The sequence below is a fragment of the Eublepharis macularius genome, chromosome 1 (assembly GCF_028583425.1).
Source record: "Eublepharis macularius isolate TG4126 chromosome 1, MPM_Emac_v1.0, whole genome shotgun sequence".
NCBI lineage: Eukaryota > Metazoa > Chordata > Lepidosauria > Squamata > Eublepharidae > Eublepharis > Eublepharis macularius.
In genome coordinates, this window is record NC_072790.1 from 225,605,083 (window position 1) to 225,626,927 (window position 21,845).

Consider the following 21,845-nt stretch of genomic DNA (forward strand, 5'->3'; position numbering starts at 1 on the left):
GACCTAAATATAGGGAGCAGGAAGCCCAAATAAGATGGGCTCTGAACTTCAGCCATTTATCACACCAGATCAAAAGTTATGTTTAAACACTGGCACTTGGTGGAGAACATCCCAGGTTGTGAGAAGCCCCCAACCATTGGTCTAAGAAAAACCGAAGAGCCTCAGAGACCTTGTAGTACATTTGGATCAACTGATTCACACTGTGACTGCCCCAAGCATTATTGGGCATTATCCCTGCGGCCACTGCACAGTATGTCCCCTAGTGTTACCAGGCAGGACCATTTCATTAAAGAATGGACAAATCACAATTAGCCTGAAGTGTTTCTCGACCTGTCAGACAGCGGGGGCGGTTTATCTAATAATATGCAATTGTGGCAAACTCTGTGTTGGAGATACTACCTGTCAGGGTCCGTTTAAGGAATCGGACACTGGAGGCACCCCTGGTGGACCATTTTTCTAATTCCCATCAGAGGGAAAATGAATTCAATTCACCATGTTGTTTGTTGCCACCAGCCCCACCCCTGGAAACTACTAGGGATTTGCTACAGAAGGAAGCGTTTGGATTTATTTTCTGAAGAGTATGAAGCCAGACAGCATGAATGCTGAGTTTAATCTGTCATGCTTTTTGTAAGTGTACGGCTTTGAGAATTTTCTGTATGTACCTTTAATGTGCTTTCAGGTGTGTGCCTCTAACAAGATATTATATAAACCAAGGTTGAAAGCAGGTTTAGTGCGCACAGCCAAGGCAGGAGGTGTGCCCATACTGATGCAAGAGAGCCAGTTTGGTGTCGTAGTTAGGAGAGCGGGACTCTAATCTGGAGAGCCGAGTTTGATTCCCCACTCCTCCACTTGAAGCCAGCTGGGTGACCTTGGGCTAGTCACAGCTCTCTGGAGCTCTCTCAGCCCCACCCACCTCACAGGGTGTTTTGTTGTGGGGATAATGATAACATACTTTGTAAACCGCTCTGAGTGGGCATTTTGTCCTGAAGGGCAGAATATAAATCTAATGTTGTTGATGTTGCTGCTGCTGCTGCTGCTGTTAATCCAAGCATCTGTATTGGTGAGTTTCTTGAAGACAAACAGGACCCAAGAAATATTTTCAATTTTAGAGATTTTATCATAAAGTATTTTTATTTCAGATGTATGGGGGATTGGTTTAATGATCCCTGGTTAAATAGCTGGCCCCTTGTCAGGTCTTCATCAGCTTTGACTCCACCTGCAAAAGAAAATGTATGGAGATATTAGTACATTAATTTTGGATACTTACCTGTTGGTTCCAGTGTCTTCTTTGGGAACATCTTTTTCAATGCACCTAGAAAAGAGAAAAGAAGGGGAGGGGGAACTTACAGAGGATTCTCAGATGTGCATTTGGACTTTCAACATTGCACGATAGGATATGGACTACTTTGGCCTTTTTCAGTTTTGTAATAATTATTTATTGTGGAATGTAGATATGTTGATAGAGTTTATGTATTTGATAGAATCTATTTATTATTGTAACTTTTTATGCAAGATCAGCACTTTGTCACTTTACACTGATCAATTCTAAATATAGATTTATACTAGATTTGTATCAGTGCTCTATTGCTAGACCATTTCTAGTTCCTTGGCTGTGGGTTTCCACCCTAGTCATAGTCTTTACTCCAGGGGAGCTTCTTTTGGTTTGTTTCCATGTTGCATAGCATTGGTTTCATAGCCTACCCATGCATTGCAGTGTCGGAAGAGAGGGAGTGTTCTTTAGTTGTCTAGGCAATATGGGGACATGCTCCCATCCCCATGGGCAAACCCTTCACCCATACGTCTTCACAAAGCATGGATAAAAGAAAGACCAGGGCCACAAAACCTGGGCAAAGTTTTGGCTCTGTCCTATCAATAGCAATAACTGGTGGTATTTCTTAGGACATGCTGGACCACTCCCAAAGAAAGTTAATTCCTGATTCCGTTATGTGAATAATACACTCAGCTGCTTGCGCTGGCAATTGGTAAGAGCCTCACCACTCCCCCCCTTATCCCTCGCAGCTGTTGCCTTTTGCATTTTCCTTCACCTTTTAACACCCTCTGCCCAAACCGCTGTTAACATTTTAACCAAGAGATCAGCTTTGGACCTTAAATATCATACCCACAGAATGTCTCAACACCATCTAGTTTGCCAGAGAGCAATGCAAGAGGGATTAAAAGACAGCTTCACTTTGATATGTATCTCTTTTTAGGGCGTCTCAGCAAAGGGTGCCATATTGGATGAGGCTTCCCTTACTTGGATTTATTGTTTCACGTGGACAGAGAAATGAAAGAGATATTTATCCTGTGATTCAGGACAGTAGCCTTCCTTTAATGCATCTCCGCTGGAGGTCTTCCAAGATAATTGGAACTTTCCACTGACAAGGCCAGCTTCTGTTTTTATGGCAACTTCCAAGAGTCATCCTGATATCAATCAGCTTGTTTGTCCAGTTATTGTTTTGATAGCTTGGCTTCTGGTTGTTGTCAGCAGTTAGTAGTTGTTAGCCTCAAGTAGTAATAGCTACATCTTCTCTGTTGAACCTTCTTGAACTGAGATATAATACTAATTGAACCTGCCAAGTTGACACCATGAGCTTTACTGAACTCTTGGAACATGTTGGCAGCATGGGACGCTATCAGATTGTCTTTGTGACGCTCTTGGTCATCCCTGTGTTCATGATGGCCAGCCACAATTTACTACAGAACTTTACAGCTGCCACTCCCGAGCACCACTGTCTGGTTCACTATGGTGCCACTCATGAGACTCAAAACCTTACCTATGAGGAGCTCATCAAAGTCTCCATCCCCTTGGACAAGAAGCAACAGCGGGAGCAATGTCTCCGTTTCGCCCACTTCCAGTGGGGGCTCTTGGACCCGAATACCACCAATGTGAACAGGACTGAGATGGAAACAGAGATGTGCAGTGATGGGTGGACATATAACCGAAGCATCTTTCCCAACACCATCGTCACAGAGGTAAGGCATCCAATACTGCTTGGGTCTAGGCTGTTCTCCTACTATCAAGTCAGTCATTTCAGCTTTCTGGGATCTCCTGATCCAATATGGTGGAGCAAAGCCAGGGCTGGCACTTTGCTTTGATCAGGATGGCTAGCCATGTTAGTCTGTTTGTAATAGTAGAAAAGAGCAAGAGTCCAGTAGCACCTATAAGACTAACAAAATTTGTGGCAAGGTATGAGCTTTCATGAGTCACAGCTTGCTCCTTCAGGAATCTTACTCATGAAAGCTCATACCCTACCACAAATTTCATTAGTCTTATAGGTGCTACTGGACTCTTGCTCTTTGCTTTGAGGAAGAGAAGCTTCAGGGGCACCAGGAAACCCATTAGCAGGTGTTACAATGGGGATCGCTACACTGCACCATGTTAATGTGAACATAGAGGTTTCCTTTAGCTTTCATGGCTAAAAGCTGTGATAGACCACCTAGGCTACATGACTCATCATGTAGATGATGACTCATCATCTTGTATATTCAGCTAAAGCCTTACTTAGAAATGCAACGGAATGAAGTGGTAGAATTCTGAGATGACTGAATGGGCTGTAGGTTTACTATAGACTGCAGGCGGAGGGTAGTATTTTAAATACTCCATTTTAAAACTATCTGTAAACTTTTTTTTTTAAAGTACATGGAATAGAGTTGTCAACCTCCCAGTGGGGCCTGGCGATCACCTGGAATTACAGTTGATCTCCAGACTATAGAGAGCCGTTTCCCTGGAGAAAATGTTTGCTTTGGAGAGCACCCTCTCTGGCATTAAATCCCACTGAAGTCTTTCCCCTCCCCCACCCCTGCCTTCCCCAGGCTCCACCTCTAAATCTCCAAGAATTTCCCAACCTGGAGTTGGCAGCTCTAATGGAGAGACTTTTCTAAGCCTGCATTCACATGCCTTGCTAGCTTTTCTCTTACATGGAATTATTAATATTAGGGAATGCAACACTTCAGCTGCCTGAAGTAGTGTGGTCCATTTTATCACCTTAGCACTCTATCGCCTATAGGGCCATTTCATTTCCTTCTGTGTAGGCCCAAAGCCTAGTCTACCCATGTGTGGAACAAAGTGACAGAATGCTGACCGTAACATTTCAAACTGCAGGAGGTGGATTAGGTTTTTCAAAAGTTTCCCTATGTTAATAATTCTTCTTAAGTGGAAAACTAGCACTGCATGTGAAGGGCTAGATTTAGAACCTTTCTCCCTGAAGTACTTTTAAAAATAATTTACAGGGAGTTTTTATATGAGGAATTTGCTTCTTCCCACCTGAAGTGGTACAGCACATTCCACACTTCAAAATTCTTGCTGACTCAGGATTAACAGCACAGCGTCTGACGAACGGGGATCTAGGCCTAAAAAGGTTGAGCTAAAATAAATGCCGTTAATCTTTAAGGTGTCTCACTCTCAGGACGTTTTGTACAGTAACAATTTAAAGGCCTACCACAATAGACTTGACATCCTTCTGAGACCTTGGAGAGCTGGTGCCAGCAGACAGATGCAATAGTAGCAGTCTACCTATCATGTGTTCTTATTAGTAGAAGCTGAATTAGATTTTGTTGATTTAGATTACAAAAGTTAGTCTTTTTTTGGAAGTAGATGCTGCCTTTTTAAGCAGTACACACTGAACACATCTTTGCTTGATGCTAAGAGCCGGGCTTTTTTTCTGGGAAAAGAGGTGGTGGAACTCACTGGGTTGCCCTTGGAGAAAATGGTCACATGGCTGGTGGCCCTGCCCCCTGATCTCCAGACAGAGGGGAGTTTAGATTGCCCTCCATGCCGCTTGGCAATGCGGAGCGCATCTAAACTCCCCTCTGTCTGGAGATCAGGGGGGCGGGGCCACCAGCCATATGACCATTTTCAAGAGGTTCCGGAACTCCGTTCCCCCGCGTTCCAGCTGAAAAAAAGCCCTGGCTAAGAGAATCCTAGCCCTATTTCCTCCAGAGTAATCAGAGTGACTTATTTATAGGCAAGTGTCATGAACATTATAGACAAAATTTAGATTAGATGCAACCATTGCATAACTCACATCCAATCTTAATTTCTTTGGTTTATTTTCTTTCATTAAGGGGATGGTAAGGCATATTTGCCCTGACCTGGATAGCCCAGGCAAGCACAGTCTCATCAGATCTCAGAAAATAAATCGGGTCGGCCTTGGTTAATAATTAGATGGGAAGATCAGGGTTGCAGAGGCAGGCAATGGCAAACCACCTCTGTTAGTCTCTTGCCATGAAAACCTCACCAGGGCCGTTTCCAGACGGCTTACCTGGCTCCAGAACGTCGCGCCATGTTGCGGGGAAAATGCGAAATATCGTGTTTTCTCATGCGAGTTTTGCGCGACGTCGTGCAAAACTCGCACGAGAAAACGTGATATTTTGCGTTTTCCCCGCAACATGGCGCGATGTTCCGGAGCCAGGTAAGCCGTCTGGAAACAGCCCTGGGCTCACTATAACTCAGCTATGACTTGATGGCACTCTCCACCACCACCAGAGTTTATTTACCTGATGCTGTATTTGGAAAAACTTTCCATAAACAACTATTCACCAAAAGTAAATGCAGTCACAATGTTGTCCTGTGGTTGCTTTCACAATGTACAGCATAACTTCCAGCTTTCAAGGATTCCACTGAGGGGTTTTGCTCTCTCTCTCTCTCACTCTCTCTCTCTCTCCCCCACCCCTCCCCGCAGTGGAACCTGGTTTGTGCCTCCAGAACACTGAAGGAGATGGCTCAGTCACTCTACATGGCTGGAATTCTGCTGGGGGGCATTGTATTCGGAAACCTTGCAGACAGGTAAGGTGAATGCCATATAATGGGGGTGACATTGGCTGACGGATGGCAGAGAAGCTCTAGCACAGGGGTTACCTATCTTGTTGAGCCTGTGAGCGTTTTTGGAAATTTTGAGAAAGGCGAGTAAGCACTGCAATGAAGTGGCCACCATGGGGGCTTGGGCCCATTACAAAATCAGTGCCAGGAGGTACACTGGGGCCAATCACAAAACGCTGGAGGTTCCAATGAAACATCCTCTTTCCACAGAGGTAGCTGTTTCTGAACGAGTGTTCCCTGCAACACAAAGATGATACCACCTGGGCTGTTCTGAAGCACCTCCTGCGTGGAGGTGGAGGAAAGCCAGGGCTGACTCTTTGATTTGAGTAAGAGATGCTCTGGGAAGAAGCATGGGTCCTAAAAACCCCAGGCACCATGGTGCTCATATGTGCTACGTTGGGGACCACTGATGTAGAGTTTTAAAACCCTGTGTAATCCACCTTCTGTGTCAGTGAGAAAGGTGGATGAGAAATAAAGAAATAAATAAAATACAACAATTTAAGGCAGAGGGGCTTAAATATATCATATTTTATCAGTTCCTGTGGATTGCTATAATCCTATACAAGTTCAATAAAAACATATAAATAATAATAATAACATTCAATTTATATGCCACTCTTCAGGACAACCTAATGCCACACTCAAAGCTATTTACAAAGCGTGTCATTATTACCCTCACAACAATCACCCTGAGAGAGCTGTGACTGACCCAAGGTCACCCAGCTGGCTTCAAGTGGAAGACTGAGGAATCAAACCTGGTTCTCCAGATTAGAGTCCTGCCACACTCTTAACCACTACACCAATCACGTAAACACACAACATCAAAATGAGGGAGCATATGCCAAACAAAACAAAAAGTCATCACCCACCGGTGGAACACAATGATAGAAGAAGACAAACGAATCTCCTTGGGGAGGGTGTTCTGGCACCACGACTGAAAAGATACCCATCTAGGCTACGCTTGCTAGATGCCTGCTGGTGGTGAGCAAACTCCTAATCATTTGCCCCTCTGCTCGCCGATCACTGGCGATTTGCTGGAGGTGGGAGGCCATCCAGCGATTGCCCGCCCCTGGCAGGCAACCTGGACAAATGAGTAGCATGCGTATTCCTGGCCAGGCACAACAACATCACTTCCAGAAGTGACGTCATGATGGCTGGAGGAGTGCAGCCACGTTTTGTGCAGGCTGATTTGTAAAGATTTGGCTGGGAATACACATGCAGGGTTTGAACCAGGTTAGTACTGATCACCCTCCACCCCCTCTCCCTTCTGTTGCCAGGAAGACCTAACAACCCTAGTCTAGCCTCAGATGGTGGGGCCACCTGAAGCAGGGCCTCCAAAGATAACCAGAGTGGAAGGGTAGGTTCATAGGGGAGAAGGTGGTCCTTAAGGTACTGAGAGATGCTTAAGTCTTATTGACTGATATGAAAAGAATAATGATAATTATTAACTTCCTATAGTTTGGGTTTTCTAGTTTTTAAAATATTGCTAAATCCAAGGCCATCCACAATTGGTCACTTTTGGAAATTGCTTCAGACTGAGAAAATGTGGACTCAGATTATTCAGGAGCAGACATGAACAAGAAAAATTGGCTTCAGAATGTTTGCCTCCCCTTCAGCCAATTATTTTAATCTCTTCTGGCTTTTCCTCTGCCTTTTTTCAGGTTTGGACGCCGATCACTTCTCATCTGGTGTCACTTGCAGATGGCCATCATGGGTACAGCCACGGCCTTCTCCCCTAGCTTCAGTTTCTACTGCGCCTTCCGTTTTCTGACAGGAATGGCCTTCTCGGGCATTGTGATGAATGGTGTCTCACTTTGTGAGTAACGGTGACTCTCCCATCAAAAACAACCAGGGGTACTTCTATATGGCAATGAAAAGGAGTGGTTTTCCTGTTGCTCTTGAGGTTACCAGTTAAGCACACTGGTAATGGGGCTTCCAGATACTGGGATTTTCCACATTGTCCCTAGCCCTTTGCAGCAGCCATTCTCCCCCTCATAACCTGGAGGCTCTCACTTGAAAGCTGTAGTCAGCAAACCTGAGTCCTCTCCAGAATTTCATAAGAGCTGTTTTGACAGATCAGATGAAACACGCCACACCATGGTCAACAAGCCATATTCAACAACCGAAATTGCTGTTTTCGTCACGCATGCACACACATACCCTGGCCCTTCCATATCACAGGAAGGGGCCATGTTTTCTAAGCTCTCATGAAAGCGTCTCTTAACAGAACCATTTGAGGAAATATCAGTGGACCCTTCTGGACTCTCAACCTGGAAAGAAGATGGTTAGCCAGAAGATATAACATTGGCATTCTATTGTTATAGGCTTTGGGACACATGAGCTGGTCTTCTCAGAAGTAACCACCATGGGATTAAATAAGGTTTACTCCCAGGCATCATTTCTTAGGACTGCAACCTCTGACTCCTACTGGATGGGTCACCCAAAGTGATCAACCCGTTCTAAATACTCTGGCAAGAATGTCACAGCAGTATATCGATTACCCAGGCTTTTCTTTTCGGTGTCTGGGTTTGTATCTGTTGGGTTAGTTTTCTGAAATTTATAGTTGTGTTTTTAACTGTGCTGTTAATTGAGATGAGCTACTTTGTAGCTCTGTATTAGACCCAAAATATTCACTTTCCTTTCTGTAGCAAATTAGACACGCTGATTTTCAAAGAGTTGGGTCTAGTTTGCCTGCAGCCACACAGGAAATAGTTGGTTTTTGTTTTGTTTTGTTTTAATTTAAGGAAAGCCCATTTGGGCATGGGATGCTGTCATGGGGAAAGGAAGGACTCTTGCCTCTTCCCCCAGCCATTTTCCTACACCAAAATGGTGCTGGGGAGGAAGCTATTTCCTTGCGTCTGCTGCTCCATATGGAGCGTTCTGTCCATGTGGGACAGCAAAAATGGAGTAATAATAAGTACTACCCTCCAGCACCATTTTGGCACAGGAAAATGGTGTGGGGGAAGACAGGAGCCCTTCTGCCCCCTGCAGCTGCGTTCCAAGCCCAAACAGGCTCTCCTTTTTTAAAACAGCCCATTCCCCACAGCTGCTTTGAAAATCAGCATGTCCAATTTGGCCCTGAGGTACCAAAGTGGGATATAAATATTTAAAGTAAATACATTTTAATTTTTCTGAACCCTTCCTTACCCAGCTGTGGAATGGACACCCACAAAGACACGAGCAGTGGTGGGCACCTTGAATGGCTATGCCTACACCACCGGACAGTTCATCTTGGCAGGTGTGGCATACCTCATCCCGGACTGGCGCTGGCTGCAGCTCACTGTCTCTCTACCTTATTTCATCTTCTTTTTCTACTCCTGGTAAGGCCGAAGCATAGTTGATTTTGTTCCTCACAATTCGTCTTGTGACACTCATACCCCCTTCTCTCCTGAAAATCTCGCTTTCCTTTTTGTAGCAATTTTTGTCCTGCAACGTAATTTTCTCCCAGGTATGGTAACCTGGCTAAATGGAGAGCTGTTTGTATGCAGCAGGGCAGATACACAGACAAGTTGTAGCATGTGGTGCTGGCAGAAAAAGCCTAAAAGCCTCAGGTTTTATTTTTAAAAGACAAGTGTCTAGCCCCTGTGATTACAGTGGAATTGTGGCACATGGGAAGAGGAGCTTAAGACTCCCCCCCCCCACATTTTCCCATCCTGAAACATTCCCAGGAAACTTTATTTGCCTTGTTGGAGAAACGTACCTGTTTTTATAAGGATTTATTTATTTAAAACATTTATGTACCTACCTTTTCTCTCAGGCATCCCAGGATCTGAGGCAGGTAACAACAATGTTAAAAAAATATAAATCAATTTGATAAAATTAAAACAACACATTAAAAACAAAACTAAAAACAATTTATGCCCCAACCAGCAGGCTATTCCCCCTTTGCCCAGGCTCAAACTGGCCTCAAACTCTGTTTTGCAGCCTCATCAGAAAGCCAGGAGGGCAGCGGCCCCCCACCAATGACCTCACCCAGGAAGCCATTCCAGAGCCATGGGGCAGCCACTAAAATAGCTCAAGCCCAGACCATAGCAAGAATGTGTCTTAGACAACAAGAGCACTGATAATTGAACTTGTTGGGAAGAATAGAGCTTCCACATGGGACCATGAAGAGAGAGGCAGTCCTTCAAGTACGAGGGGCCCCAGGTCATGAAGGGCTTTAAGGGTGAACAGGGTCAGGTCAGCAGTCAGTGAAAGGACCTCAAGATAATAATGACATTAATAATAACATTTCATTTATATACCGTCCTTCAGGGTAACTTAATGTCTGCTCAGAGCAGTTTACAGAGTGTGTTATTATTATCCTCACAACAATCACCCTGTGAGGTGGGTAGGGCTGAGAAAGCTCTGAGAGAGCTGTGACTGACACAAGGTCACCCAGCTGGCTTCAAGCGGAGGAGTGGGGAATCAAATCCAGCTCTTCAGATTAGAGTCCAGCCGCTCTTAACCGCTACACTGCTCTGGTCCTGCCAGCTAGCCCCAGAGAACAAGGCCATTTCCACACGTCTTACCTTTTGCCGGCACATTGTAGAAGACAGCGTCTTCGCATGCAAAATTGCGCCAGGAAGATGCTGTTATCGTACGAAATTGCGTGAGAAGATGCTGTCTTCCACAATAACAGCATCTTCCTGGCGCGATTTCACGCATGAAAACGCTGTGTTCCACAATGTGCCGGCAAAAGATAAGATGTGTGGAAATGGCCCTAATGGGCTGCTGTGAAGTGAGCCAGTGAGGTGTAGTGGTTAGAATGTCAGGCTTGGATCTGGGATAACCAGGTTCAAATCTCCACTCTGCTACAGTGGGCCAGTGACACTCAGCCTAACCTACTTCACAGGGTAGTTGTGAGGATAAAATGAAGAACAATGTGTGCATTTGGGGGACACATTGGGGAGAAAAATGGAATATAAATGAAGTAAATAAATAAAATTGTACCACCTATAGTTTCCAGGTTGTCTTCAAGGGCAACCCTGTTCAAAATGTGTTACAGTAATCTAGCTTCACACTTACTGCAGCATGGCCAAATCAACTGTCTGCAAATAGGAAGCCAGCTTTCTAACTAGAAATAGTTGGGGGTTGCTGTCATGGATGCCTGTTTCTCCAACAAGATGCCAGGGTTCAACAAACACATGTAATATCCTCTAGTGGGGCAAATACCAGCTCCCCAGCACCATTTCACATCAGGAAAAAACTCAAGAGGGAAGCTTTAAGCCCCCATTCCCTGTGTGCTTTGGTTCCGATCTGAATCAGACCTGGGAATTTAATTTCTGAGCACAGAACTTCAGGTGCATGTATGAACCAGCCATCATAGTCACTATTGACTGCAGATGGAGAATGAAAAGGACAGAATGCTATCTACATTCAAATATTTGCTGGATACTTTATTTTAGTTTTGGGGGTTTTGTAGTGTTATGGTAGGGCCTCTATCTTGCCCAGTGAATAAAAAGCTTTTAGTCGATTTCTCACATCAAATACCTGCTCCTCCTTCCCATATATGAAACCGCTTAACAACACTGCTTTGGCCAGCAGAGTGAGTATTTAGCATGCAACGAAGTGAAGCCAGTTAAAGAAACTCACATTACGAGATACAAAGAGAGAGGGAAGCGGCCTCACTCTTGAGTTTGTTTCCTTGTATTTATGTAGCTATCAAGACATTGACAAGATAATCCCTTTTTAGCGACCAAAATGTTATAAAATAGTTAGCAAATGTGTAGAATTCTGAGGCTGAGTGCTGTTATTAAACAAAAATAGCAAAACCAGGCATTTTTTTCAGAAACATAGAATATGTAACAGTAATACTCTTTTCATGGTTATAGGATTGCCAGCTCCAGGCTGGGAAATTCCTGGTGATTTGAATGTGGAGCCTGGGAAGGGCAGGGTTAGGGAAGGGGAGGAACCTCAGAAGGATATAAATTCATCTTCCAAAGCAACCATTTTCTCCAAGGGAACTGATCTCTCTAGCCTAGAGATTAGTCATAATTCCAGGACTCTCCAGGCCCCACCTGAGGGTTGGAAACCATAAAGGATTGTGGTGATGGTGAGGAGGCATTTTTACAAATTTGTAGGTCGGTAGATATGTGCCGTCAAATAACAAAGAACACAGAAACTCCAGCAAGGGGCTTACGTGGCATGTGAGAAGCAGAGGTGATTGGCCAGTGCCTTCCTCTGCAGAGTCTTCTTTCGTGGTCCCCCATTCAAGTACCAACTCCACTTAGCTTCCAAGATTTGACAAGATCAGGCTGTGCCATGCTGCCGTCTCTCTTCTTTTTACAAGTTTGTACTGCACCCAAAAAAATAATGCTTGGACCCTGCATGGGTTGGGGGGAAGTTGCAGCCACTTGTCTCCCCATCCTGCAGTCCCAGTTGAACTGGGCTCCTGTGGTGCTTGGGAAATTAGAAACATAGCGTTGGAAGGTGTACCCTAGAGGTCATTTAGTCCAACCCCGTGCACAATGTAGGAAATTCACAATTCATTCACAGCAGCAGCTACTGGACTGACATGAATGATAGTCTGGTTGGAGGAACCCAGACCCAGCTCGGGTGTGTGTGTGGAAAACTTCGTGTCTAGTTCAGCCCAATTAAATTGTAACATGTAGTTTGGGCCTAATTTATAAAGCTGAAAACATTAGAACGGGCAGGGAAGCTGCTATGCACTTTACACTTATGCACTAATCACTTGCAAAAACAGTAATAATAATGATAATTGGCTAGACTCTGCCACCTTTTTGGTCTTCTGTGTTTCCATCTTGCAGGTGGTTTACTGAATCTGCCCGCTGGCTGGTGATAGTTGGGAAGCTGGACCAGGCTGTGAAGGAGCTCAAGAGGGTGGCCCGGATCAATGGAAAGGAGGAAGCTGGTGACAAGATAAACATAGAGGTGGAACCAGGAGGGTCAGAGAATCTGGAATGGGTGTTGACAGCCAGGGCTTTGGGTGGTCTGTACCTCTGTGATCAGATTTTGGGCTTAGGAATCTTGAGTGTGTTCATTAAATCCGAAGGGCAAAGTTCTAGTCCTTAGGACTATAAAGTTAATGTTCTTGAAATCAAGGGGACTGGCTGCAGTCTTGGAGCTTGGTGGAGGCTTGGGGGGCTGAACAGACTTTGACAGTGTCTGCACTTCTGTTCTCTCTCTCCATTCCCCATCCACTGCCCCCATAGCTAGAAGAAATCAAAGAAACAAACGTGCAAAAGTACTTCGTCTGTAGAAAGCGAATAGAATGCAGCTTTTCTTAGAATAGAAAAGGACAATTTCTTATGTACTTTCTGATTCTGGAAAGAGACAGGGAATCCAAGTCCTGTGCTTTAGGGTTAAATCATCTTATCCTATCCTCGTAGTATCAACTATTTCCAAAGCCAGTGCCTATTTTCTGGTCCCTGTCTCTGGTCCATCAGCATCCTGATTTTTGCCCTTGGGGAGTGTCTTGTTACAATGATTGCTGGTGTTGTCTGCAGAATACAGCTCTTCTATAGGGCCTCCAGAAGCTAAATCTCCTAGTGAATTAATGGCTTAATCTTGATTCTAGTGCACACATGTGTAAAGCACGCATGCATGATCACAACGATGCCATGTAGCTGACAGCCTCTCCTATCACACATTGCTAGGGTTGCCAGGTCAAGTTTAGGAAATTCCTGGAGATTTGGGGGTGGAGCCTGGAGAAGGACATCAGCAGGGTATAATACTCAGAGTTAGAGATGGGCACGATCCGCATTATGATCGGAAAAAACCCATGATAATGGGGATCGTGCGATCGTGACCCAGCGGATCGTGATCGTCCACTCAGAGTCCACCCTCCAAGAAGCCATATTATGCAGGGGAACTGATCACTGTCGTCTGGAAATCAGTTTTAATTCCATACCATATACATCACTGAGCCATATTTTTGATAGCAGATTAAAGAACAATTGCTTTTTCTCCTGTATTTCTTAAACTGAGTGATCAAATTCCTCCTTCCCTTTTCAAACTGTGAAGGACAGGCTATATAGGGTGTTACTCTATCCCTGTTTTTGTTTATTAACCAAAGTGTTCCCCACTTTTAACCAAGTTTTATTAACCAAGTGTTCCCCACTTTTATAATTTTTAATTTTTTTTTACTCCTCTTCAAAATAGCTCAGTTTTATACCCATTAGTCTTTCCTCTCCCTACTCACAGACCTTGAGGTCCAAGATGAAGGAAGAAATAGCAACGGTGAAATCTAGGTATACATTTGCTGACTTGGTGCGGACACCCACCATGCGCCGGATTTCTTGTTGCCTCTGCTTTGTGTGGTGAGTTGCAGTCAAGAGGTCTAGAAATGTTTGTGGGCTGTCAGAGTCCAAGTTTAGAGGTAGGTGCTCTGAGCCTATGGGTATAAACAGATGGGCTGTTTCCACACAGCTGACCTTGTTCTGGAAAACAGCAAAATCTCACACGAAATCATGCGAGAAGATGCTGTTATTGCACGAAATCGTGTGAGAAGACACTGTTATCGCACTAGAAGATGCAATAATAGTGTCTTCTCGCGAGATTTCATGCGAGATTTCACTATTTTCCAGAACAAGATAAGCCGGGTGGAAATGGCCCTTGTACAGATATCTTTGGTCTCCACCAGTCTGTAAAAGGTTAATTGCTTGTAAGTGCAGGCCCAATATGGAATGGGACTGCATCTGAAAGGAAGAAAGGGTTTACCCTTCCCCTTGAGCTTGGTTTTGTTAGCATTTTAAAGGGAAAAAAAGATATCTCCTTTAAAAATGTCTTATTTCTCTTTAAAATAGTAATAGTATGTGGAACCCAGGTTTCATTAGCAAAACTTAACAAACATTGAAGGATTAAGTCCTCACTCTTCTCCCCACATGGCCCAATCAGAATCAAGGCTATGTACATTTTGCCGAATCCTGGGCCGTTTCCAGATGGCTTACCTGCACCCACAACGTTGTGCCACGTTGCGGGGAAAACACGAAATATCGCATTTTCTCGCGCGTGTTTTGTGCGACGTCGCACAAAACTCACACGAGAAAACGCGATATTTCGCGTTTTCCCCGCAACGTGGCACGACGTTGTGGGTGCAGGTAAGCCATCTGGAAACGGCCCTGATAAATGGAATTTAGCAAGTTGCTTAGGATTCTCTTAGGTCCTTAGTCCTTCATTTCAGAGTTACTGTTCTCGGTGTTCCTTTTAAATGATATGGACACATATGAAATTGCCGTATTCTGAGTCGATCTAGCCCAGTATTGTCTTAGCCTAGCTAGCAAGCAATGGTTTTCCAGGTAGAGAAAAGCCTTTCCCTGCACCTGCTGTATGAGAACATTGAACTGTAAATGCTCGGCGGGCTTAAAACAGGCTGGAGTCCAGATGTGCTGTTCAACAAGATACCTTGCTAATATTAGCTAAACTGTCTTCAATCTTAAGGTTCTCTACCAGTTTTGCCTATTATGGGCTAGCCATGGACCTGCAGAACTTTGGTGTGAATATCTACTTGGTCCAGATGATATTTGCAGCTGTTGACTTCCCTGCCAAGTTCATCTCAGTGCTCACAATCAGTTTCATCGGGCGCCGGTTCACGCAAGCTGTGGCTCTCATCCTTGCCGGGATAGCAATCCTAGTGAACATCTTCATTCCGCAAGGTGAGAGAGATGCGGCGTTTTGTTGCTCCCACTCCAGCTGGTACTGTAGCTTCAAGTTTAACAACTGCATAAGTTTAAGCCCATGGTCTGGCTCCACAGCCTGTACCTGTTGCTGGAATGGAGGCCTTGCGGCTCTCAAGGTTAGACATTCACCCTAACTTTCCTGATCGCTGCTTGTTTTTGCTACATGTTGATGTGTAAGAGTTAAGTTCACAGCTTCTTAGAATATTTCTCTCCATTAAAGAGAGGGTGGGAACATTTGTCTCTAGAAAATGAGATGAGCATATGAAGTTGCCTTATAATGAGTCAGACTGTTGGTCTATCAAAGTCAGCACTGTCCCCTCTGATTGGTCGCAGCCCTCTGGGATCTCAGGTTGAGGTCCTTCACACCACCCACTACATCCTTTTAACAGGAAATGACAGAGATTGAGCTTCTGACCTTCTGCATGCTAAGCAGATGCTTTACGACTAAAAACTAAGGTACAAGTGATGGGGATGCAATGTTACCTGGGAATTGTAGTTGAAAACAGCGTTATGTCCCTAGTGCGGGGAGGCAGGAGAGGGGAAGAGCAGATAGTTCATCTCTCTGTTGAGATTGCAAGAAAACAATTGCAAAGTTCCTCTCCCCCAATGATCCCGTATGGCTCTGTCTTTGAAAACTGTCTTTGGAAAGCTCTTCCTGTCCCCTGCCTCCTCATGCTAGGGATATAACATTTTTAACTACAGTTCCCAGGTAAAATTGCATCCCTGACACATTAAAAAACACATGTCTGGCATCACTTGTAAGTTGTAGCTTATCTCTAAGCCATAGGCCTTCCCCTGGGATGCTGAAGAACTGTGGGATCTGTTCCCAGAACTCATTGGTGGTGGGAAGAGTGGCAAATGTATTCCTTAGTATCCTGTGTGTGTTTTTTTCCACCCTAGATATGCAAACTCTCCGCACTGTCTTTGCAGTCTTTGGGAAGGGGTGTTTGGCTGCCTCTTTCAACTGTGTCTATTTATACACTGGAGAACTTTATCCGACAGTGATCAGGTAATAGATGAGAAGTCAGAGTTATATGTGCATGTGAGAGGTGAGAGGGAATGAGCTGATACCAAGCCAGAGAAGGGAGCACAGGCTCCGCCCTCGTTTTCTTTCCCCCTGTAGATTAGAATCTCTTGTGCAGTGTTCCCATATAACTTTTGATGCCACCCTACTTGCTTCTTTGCCCTCTGTGTCAGCAGCTCTTGGTCTATTCCCCCCTTCCCCAAAACCTATCTGCCTCATCTCTCATTGCTCCCTACCACTCATACAGTTTGGCCTAGCTCCTTTGATGCGGCAATATTCATTATGTCTCATCTTGTCTTGCAGAGGAGTGATTGCAAAGAGTTCTGGTTTATTTAACAAGCCCTATCTTGCAGATTTTTAAAAATGAGCATTGGTTTGATTTAGGTCTTGTAACGTTTACTTTTTGCAGCCCTTAACTTGCAAAGATACTCAAGTTTTATCTGGCAATTCATCTTTTGCAAAATGTATCCTCATATTGCTTTCCATGCTGGTATGAGGGTATAAAAAACAAAGCTCTGCCTAAATAGGGGTAGTCCAGACTTTACAACCTCAGGCATCTTTATGAAATGAAGGTTAGACAGATGTCATTTGCAAAGAATGTAACTTAAACGAGCTCTGATCATGGTTTATACTAGACAAAATGCCCAACTCTTATTTGTGCGGCTTGAGCCCCAGCTCTGTATAGACAGTCAGTGTCCCAAGATATTGCTCAGTAGCTTTAGAGCCAAAAGATTGGAAAAGTGGGAGATTTGTTGAGTTCCTATTTGACTGGGTTCCAAGCCCAGTTGAGGGCAGGGGTACCCAAATCCATACCTACAATGTATGTTCTTTAACCCAGGATCCTGAGGGGGCTGGCACTGAGAGCTCAAATGCAGCAATAATAATAACAACATTTGATTTATATACAGGGCTTTTTTCAGTGGGAACGCAGTGGAACGGAGTTCCGGCACCTCTTGAAAATGGTCACATGGTCAGTGGCCCCGCCCCCTGATTTCCAGACAGAGGGGAGTTTAGATTACCCTCTGTGCTGCTGGAGCGGCACGGAGGGAAATCTAAACTCCCCTCTGTCTGGAGGTCAGGGGGCGGGGGCACCAGCCATGTGACCATTTTCGCCGAGGGCGATTTCAACTTTAAAAAACTCCCTTCTTGTTCCAGCTGACCCAAAGTGACATCATTGTGCGGTCCTGAGTTCCACCACTGAGTTCCATCACCTCTTTTCCCAGAAAAAAAGCCCTGTTTATATACAACTTAATGCCCTCAGAGTGGTTTACCAAGTGTGTTATTATCCTCACGACAATCACTCTGTGAGGTGGGTGGGGCTGAGAGAGTTCTGAAGAGCTGTGACTGACCCAAGGTCACCCAGCTGGGTTCAAACAGAGGAGTGAGGAATCAAACCCAGTTCTTCAGATTAGAGTCCTGCCGCTTTTAACCACTACCCCAAACTGGCAGGTATTTCTTTGTTGACCAGACAATGCAAGGTTCTAAGGTTTCATACTACCTGCCAGTTACAGAATGAGGCATCCTTCTGACCTCTTCTGAGCCCATCCAAAGAAGTTCCCTATACTAGGCCCTTGCGTCAAAGTATCCGGCAACCCAATATATTGACCTTTCCTCGCTCTGGTTCTTATCCTCTTTGTTAGACTTGAGGGTTGGGACCTGAGTGCTCCATCTTGCTGCACACTGTCTAGGATGATGTTCTTCTTGGTCCAGCACTCGCTGTCTGCCCTAGTGAAAACGGGCTGTTCTTATGCTGCTTCCCTCAGGAACTCTATGGTTGTAGCTGTACACTACATATACTAAAATATATGTTGCCTTCCATGCTTGCAGGCAGACTGGTATGGGCCTGAGTAACACCATGGCTCGCTTGGGTGGCATGGTAGCCCCGGTGGTGAAGATGTCTGGCGAGAACATTCCCTTCCTGCCCCTGGTGATCTACGGGGTTGCTCCCATCGTGTCTGGCATAGCTGCTGCTTTCTTACCAGAAACCCTCAATGTCCCACTGCGGGAAACGATAGAACAAGTTGAGATGCAGTGAGTACAAAAAGGCAGGGGAGTGTCACACAATGTGTGTGCGTGTGCGTGTGTGTGTGTGCGTGCGTGCGTGTGTGAAGGGTCTGATCCATTTAGCATTTTGACAGCTGCATGGCTTATGCAATTCAAATCTAATGCCTGCTGAGCCACAAAATAAGCATGAGATGCCAACATCGTAACAAGTTTGAATTGAAGGTGCTGAGGTAAAATTTCACATTCAAAATGTGAATATCTCAGCATTTTTGCCATTCTGCCCATTTTTATTTGGCAAAAGGAACTTATATAACAACAACAACAACAACAACAATAATAATTTTATATACCGTTATTCAGGACAACTTAACACCCACTCAGAGCAGTTTACGAAATGTGTTCTTATTATCCTCATGACAATCCCTCTGTGAGGTGAGTGTGGCAAAGAGGGCTCCGAGAAGCTGTAACTGACCCAAGGTCACCCAGCTGGCTTCAAGCAGAAAAGAGGGGAATCACACCTGGATCTCCTACTGCTCTTAACCTCTACACTACACCAAACTTGCCAGTGGTAGCTGTAGCAATCTTTTGTGAACCAAAGGTTACAGAAACGCTGTGGTGATTTGAGGTTAAGAAATGGACCAGAAGAGTGTAGAAAGACCCTCATCTCCATCGTCCTTCATGCAAGCTTTTCAGGGGTATCTGAGCAACCCCTGCTGAGGGCAGATCCAACCCGATGTGATTGGAGGAAACCATGGTTGTTTGTTCACATGGATGTTTGTAGAAAGTGGTGGTGTATAATTTTAATAACAAAAACAGCGCATGACTGAGGGGAACTGAAACTGTCTTACTTCCTTGTGGTCCCTTGATTCAAGGTACTTCTCTCATCTCCCATATCAGAGCTAGACTGCTTGAAAAGTGCTTGCAGCAACAAATATAATGAGGTGACAAGGGGCTAGGTTCAAGCTCCCTCACCCAGGTGTCTCTTTTATTATAAAAATTAGGTCTCTCACTCACTTTTTTATGTGAATAGGTCAGACCCATGAATAAGCAAAATGGCTGCCCCATTGTGTCTGTTTGGCCCACAGAATGCTGGATTAGCTGGACTCTTGATCTAACAGAGGCTAGTCAGTTCACTTAAAAAAACAAATGTATTTCATGGACATTTTCTCTTATTAAGATCTCGGCTCCGGAAGGATGAAAAGAAACAGATAAAGGCCCTTCTCAGCTCCACCAAGCCTGAAACAGAAAAGGTCATCATGAGTTAAGAAGAGAAAAGCCCGCCATGGACTGTATTTTGGAGACAGCAATCGTGTCCACGATGCACATTCTGTGCTTTGGAAAGAGGCCAACACTTTGCATTCTGGGACATTTTATAGATGGGCTAAGTAACAGGAGGATGGGATGGTCAATTGGACAGTCTGGATTTTGAGGAAAGGCAGGGTGGGTTGATGGTGATTTTACTTTCTCTCTGATTTCAAGTCACTTGCCGATCATGGCATTTTTAACCCGCCAATTACAGTCTGGCCGTCTCTACATTCTGAAAGGAAGATATTTGGGGCTGAACTATTTTGGAGGGTCACATTCCATATCCCTGGAAGCACTTAAAGCTTGCACACACGATCTGAATGGCTGAGCCCACTTCCCTCCGTTAGTCTCCTCTTATCATCTCATGCAGAGGAGTTAGCCGTGTTAGTCTGTGGTAGCAAAATCAAAAAGAGTCCAGTAGCACCTTTAAGACTAACCAATAAAATTGGTTAGTCTTAAAGGTGCTACTGGGCTCTTTTTGATCTTATCATCTCAGCATCCTTTAGGTCCTGATGCAGACAATCCAAACACTGTCTCTCCAGCACAAATCTCAAAAGAAATCAATGCACAAGAGTGCTACCATTTTCTCACATCTTCCGTTCAGTCCAGAGGGGCTTTTTGCTGGAGTGTGCCCCTCAAGCCAGCTCTGTCTGTTGTAAATGGCTTTGAAATCTGCGGTTGCTCTATAATCTTTGCTTTTATCTGTGCACCAGATCCTCAGCTGCTGTCTCATCACAAACCTCTGGATTAATTTCCTGCCTCACCATCCTAAACCGTCCTCTCTGGATCTGAGAAAGGACCCCCCACCAATGCAGGAAAACATCTATTTGTTGTCCTTGGTGCAGCAAATAACACATTACCACTTTGACCTGTTGCATTTGGCGGGCAGTTTAGAGACAGCAGGGAGAAAAGGCAACGCAAGGAGAATTTATGTTTTCCATTTTTTTCATCTCCAGAATGCTTCATGTGGATCAATTGCTTTGTTTTCTTGGGCTCTTGCAATGGAATAACAAGCCTGAGCCATGAGCCCAAGGCTGTTGATGGAGACTCTATTGCTTACCTGCAAACTTTTAAAATCCAAAAATGGGATGTTGGGGTTCCTCCCCTTACTGAGGAGTCTGTAGCTCTTCCATTTAAATCATTGTCAAAATAATTCAAACCTCGGGTGAAGATTTTCAGTATTTGCATTTGTTCTGAAAATATTTCAACATATGCTAAACAAAAGACCATTAAAGCATTTCATATTGCCAAACTTTTAAGACTGGATTATAGTTTTAAGTCTTTATTATTTACCTCCTAAATTCCAATCTAAGAACCTCATGGTAAGCATCTTGAAAATCTTGAAAAATTAGATCTGAGCTATCTAGCAGCTCAGGTTTAGCACTGCAGCTCAGGGCCTGCAAAGCTTATTTTAGCTAGCTTGCAGATATCTAACAATGTGCTTGCTTGGATTCAGCTTCCTCCTTTGCAGCTGCAATACAGATAGAATAATACTTGCTTGTTTTACATGCAGGGCCACATCATACAATGAGGCCTTTGCCAAGCGCCCATTGCCGCCATGGGCCTACTGCCACCAGGGCCCCACTGCAGGCAAGAAAAAGAGGCAATCCTGGTTCAGACTACATACCTTATACAGGGCAATATGTGCAGGCGTCTGATGGAGCATACTGGTCCTGGTCCCTCATGTATGCCCTTGTGTGCTTATAAGCAAAGCACCTGTGAACATGCACATATTGTAAAAGCAGTTTTGATCATGGGGCAGCTCATGCACTCAGATGGCAAGTGAGGCATATGCATGATTCTATTCCTCTGAGTGAATATGCAGGTCCAAAGCAAGATTCGAGTCCAGTAGCACCTTAAAGACCAACAGGATTTCTAAGATAAGCTTTTGTGAGTCACTACTCCGTCTCAGCTTATACCCTGGAAATCTTGTTGGTCTAAGGTGCTACTGGACTTGAATCTTGCTTTTCCAGTGCAGACAATCAAGGCTATCCACCTGAAACTATGCAGGTCTAGTGAAACTCTGGAGGGCCACCCCAGAGCCAACTCTCTTTATAGAGCAGTTGTAAGCATC

The 21,845-nt window shown here is 44.6% G+C and overlaps 1 protein-coding gene across 1 annotated transcript; it reads left to right on the forward strand.

Moving 5' to 3' along the window:
- The first annotated feature begins 2,169 nt into the window (after nucleotides 1-2,169).
- LOC129327651 (solute carrier family 22 member 6-A-like) lies at nucleotides 2,170-20,196 on the forward strand. The gene is made up of 10 exons (XM_054976405.1): nucleotides 2,170-2,973; nucleotides 5,682-5,785; nucleotides 7,480-7,634; nucleotides 8,970-9,138; nucleotides 12,568-12,691; nucleotides 13,964-14,079; nucleotides 15,200-15,414; nucleotides 16,339-16,447; nucleotides 18,290-18,493; nucleotides 19,644-20,196. The coding sequence occupies exons 1-10, from the start codon at nucleotides 2,587-2,589 to the stop codon at nucleotides 19,729-19,731; spliced, it is 1,671 nt and encodes a 556-aa protein (XP_054832380.1). The 5' UTR covers nucleotides 2,170-2,586; the 3' UTR covers nucleotides 19,732-20,196.
- Nucleotides 20,197-21,845: the final 1,649 nt, after the last annotated feature.

Bases quoted from the DNA above. Each gene is read 5' to 3' on its own strand.
- LOC129327651 (XM_054976405.1), top strand. From the start codon at position 2,587: ATGAGCTTTACTGAACTCTTGGAACATGTTGGCAGCATGGGACGCTAT. The intron at 7,635-8,969 runs GTGAGTAACGGT...TTCCTTACCCAG, and splicing joins GATGAATGGTGTCTCACTTT to CTGTGGAATGGACACCCACA. The intron at 18,494-19,643 runs GTGAGTACAAAA...TCTCTTATTAAG, and splicing joins ATAGAACAAGTTGAGATGCA to ATCTCGGCTCCGGAAGGATG.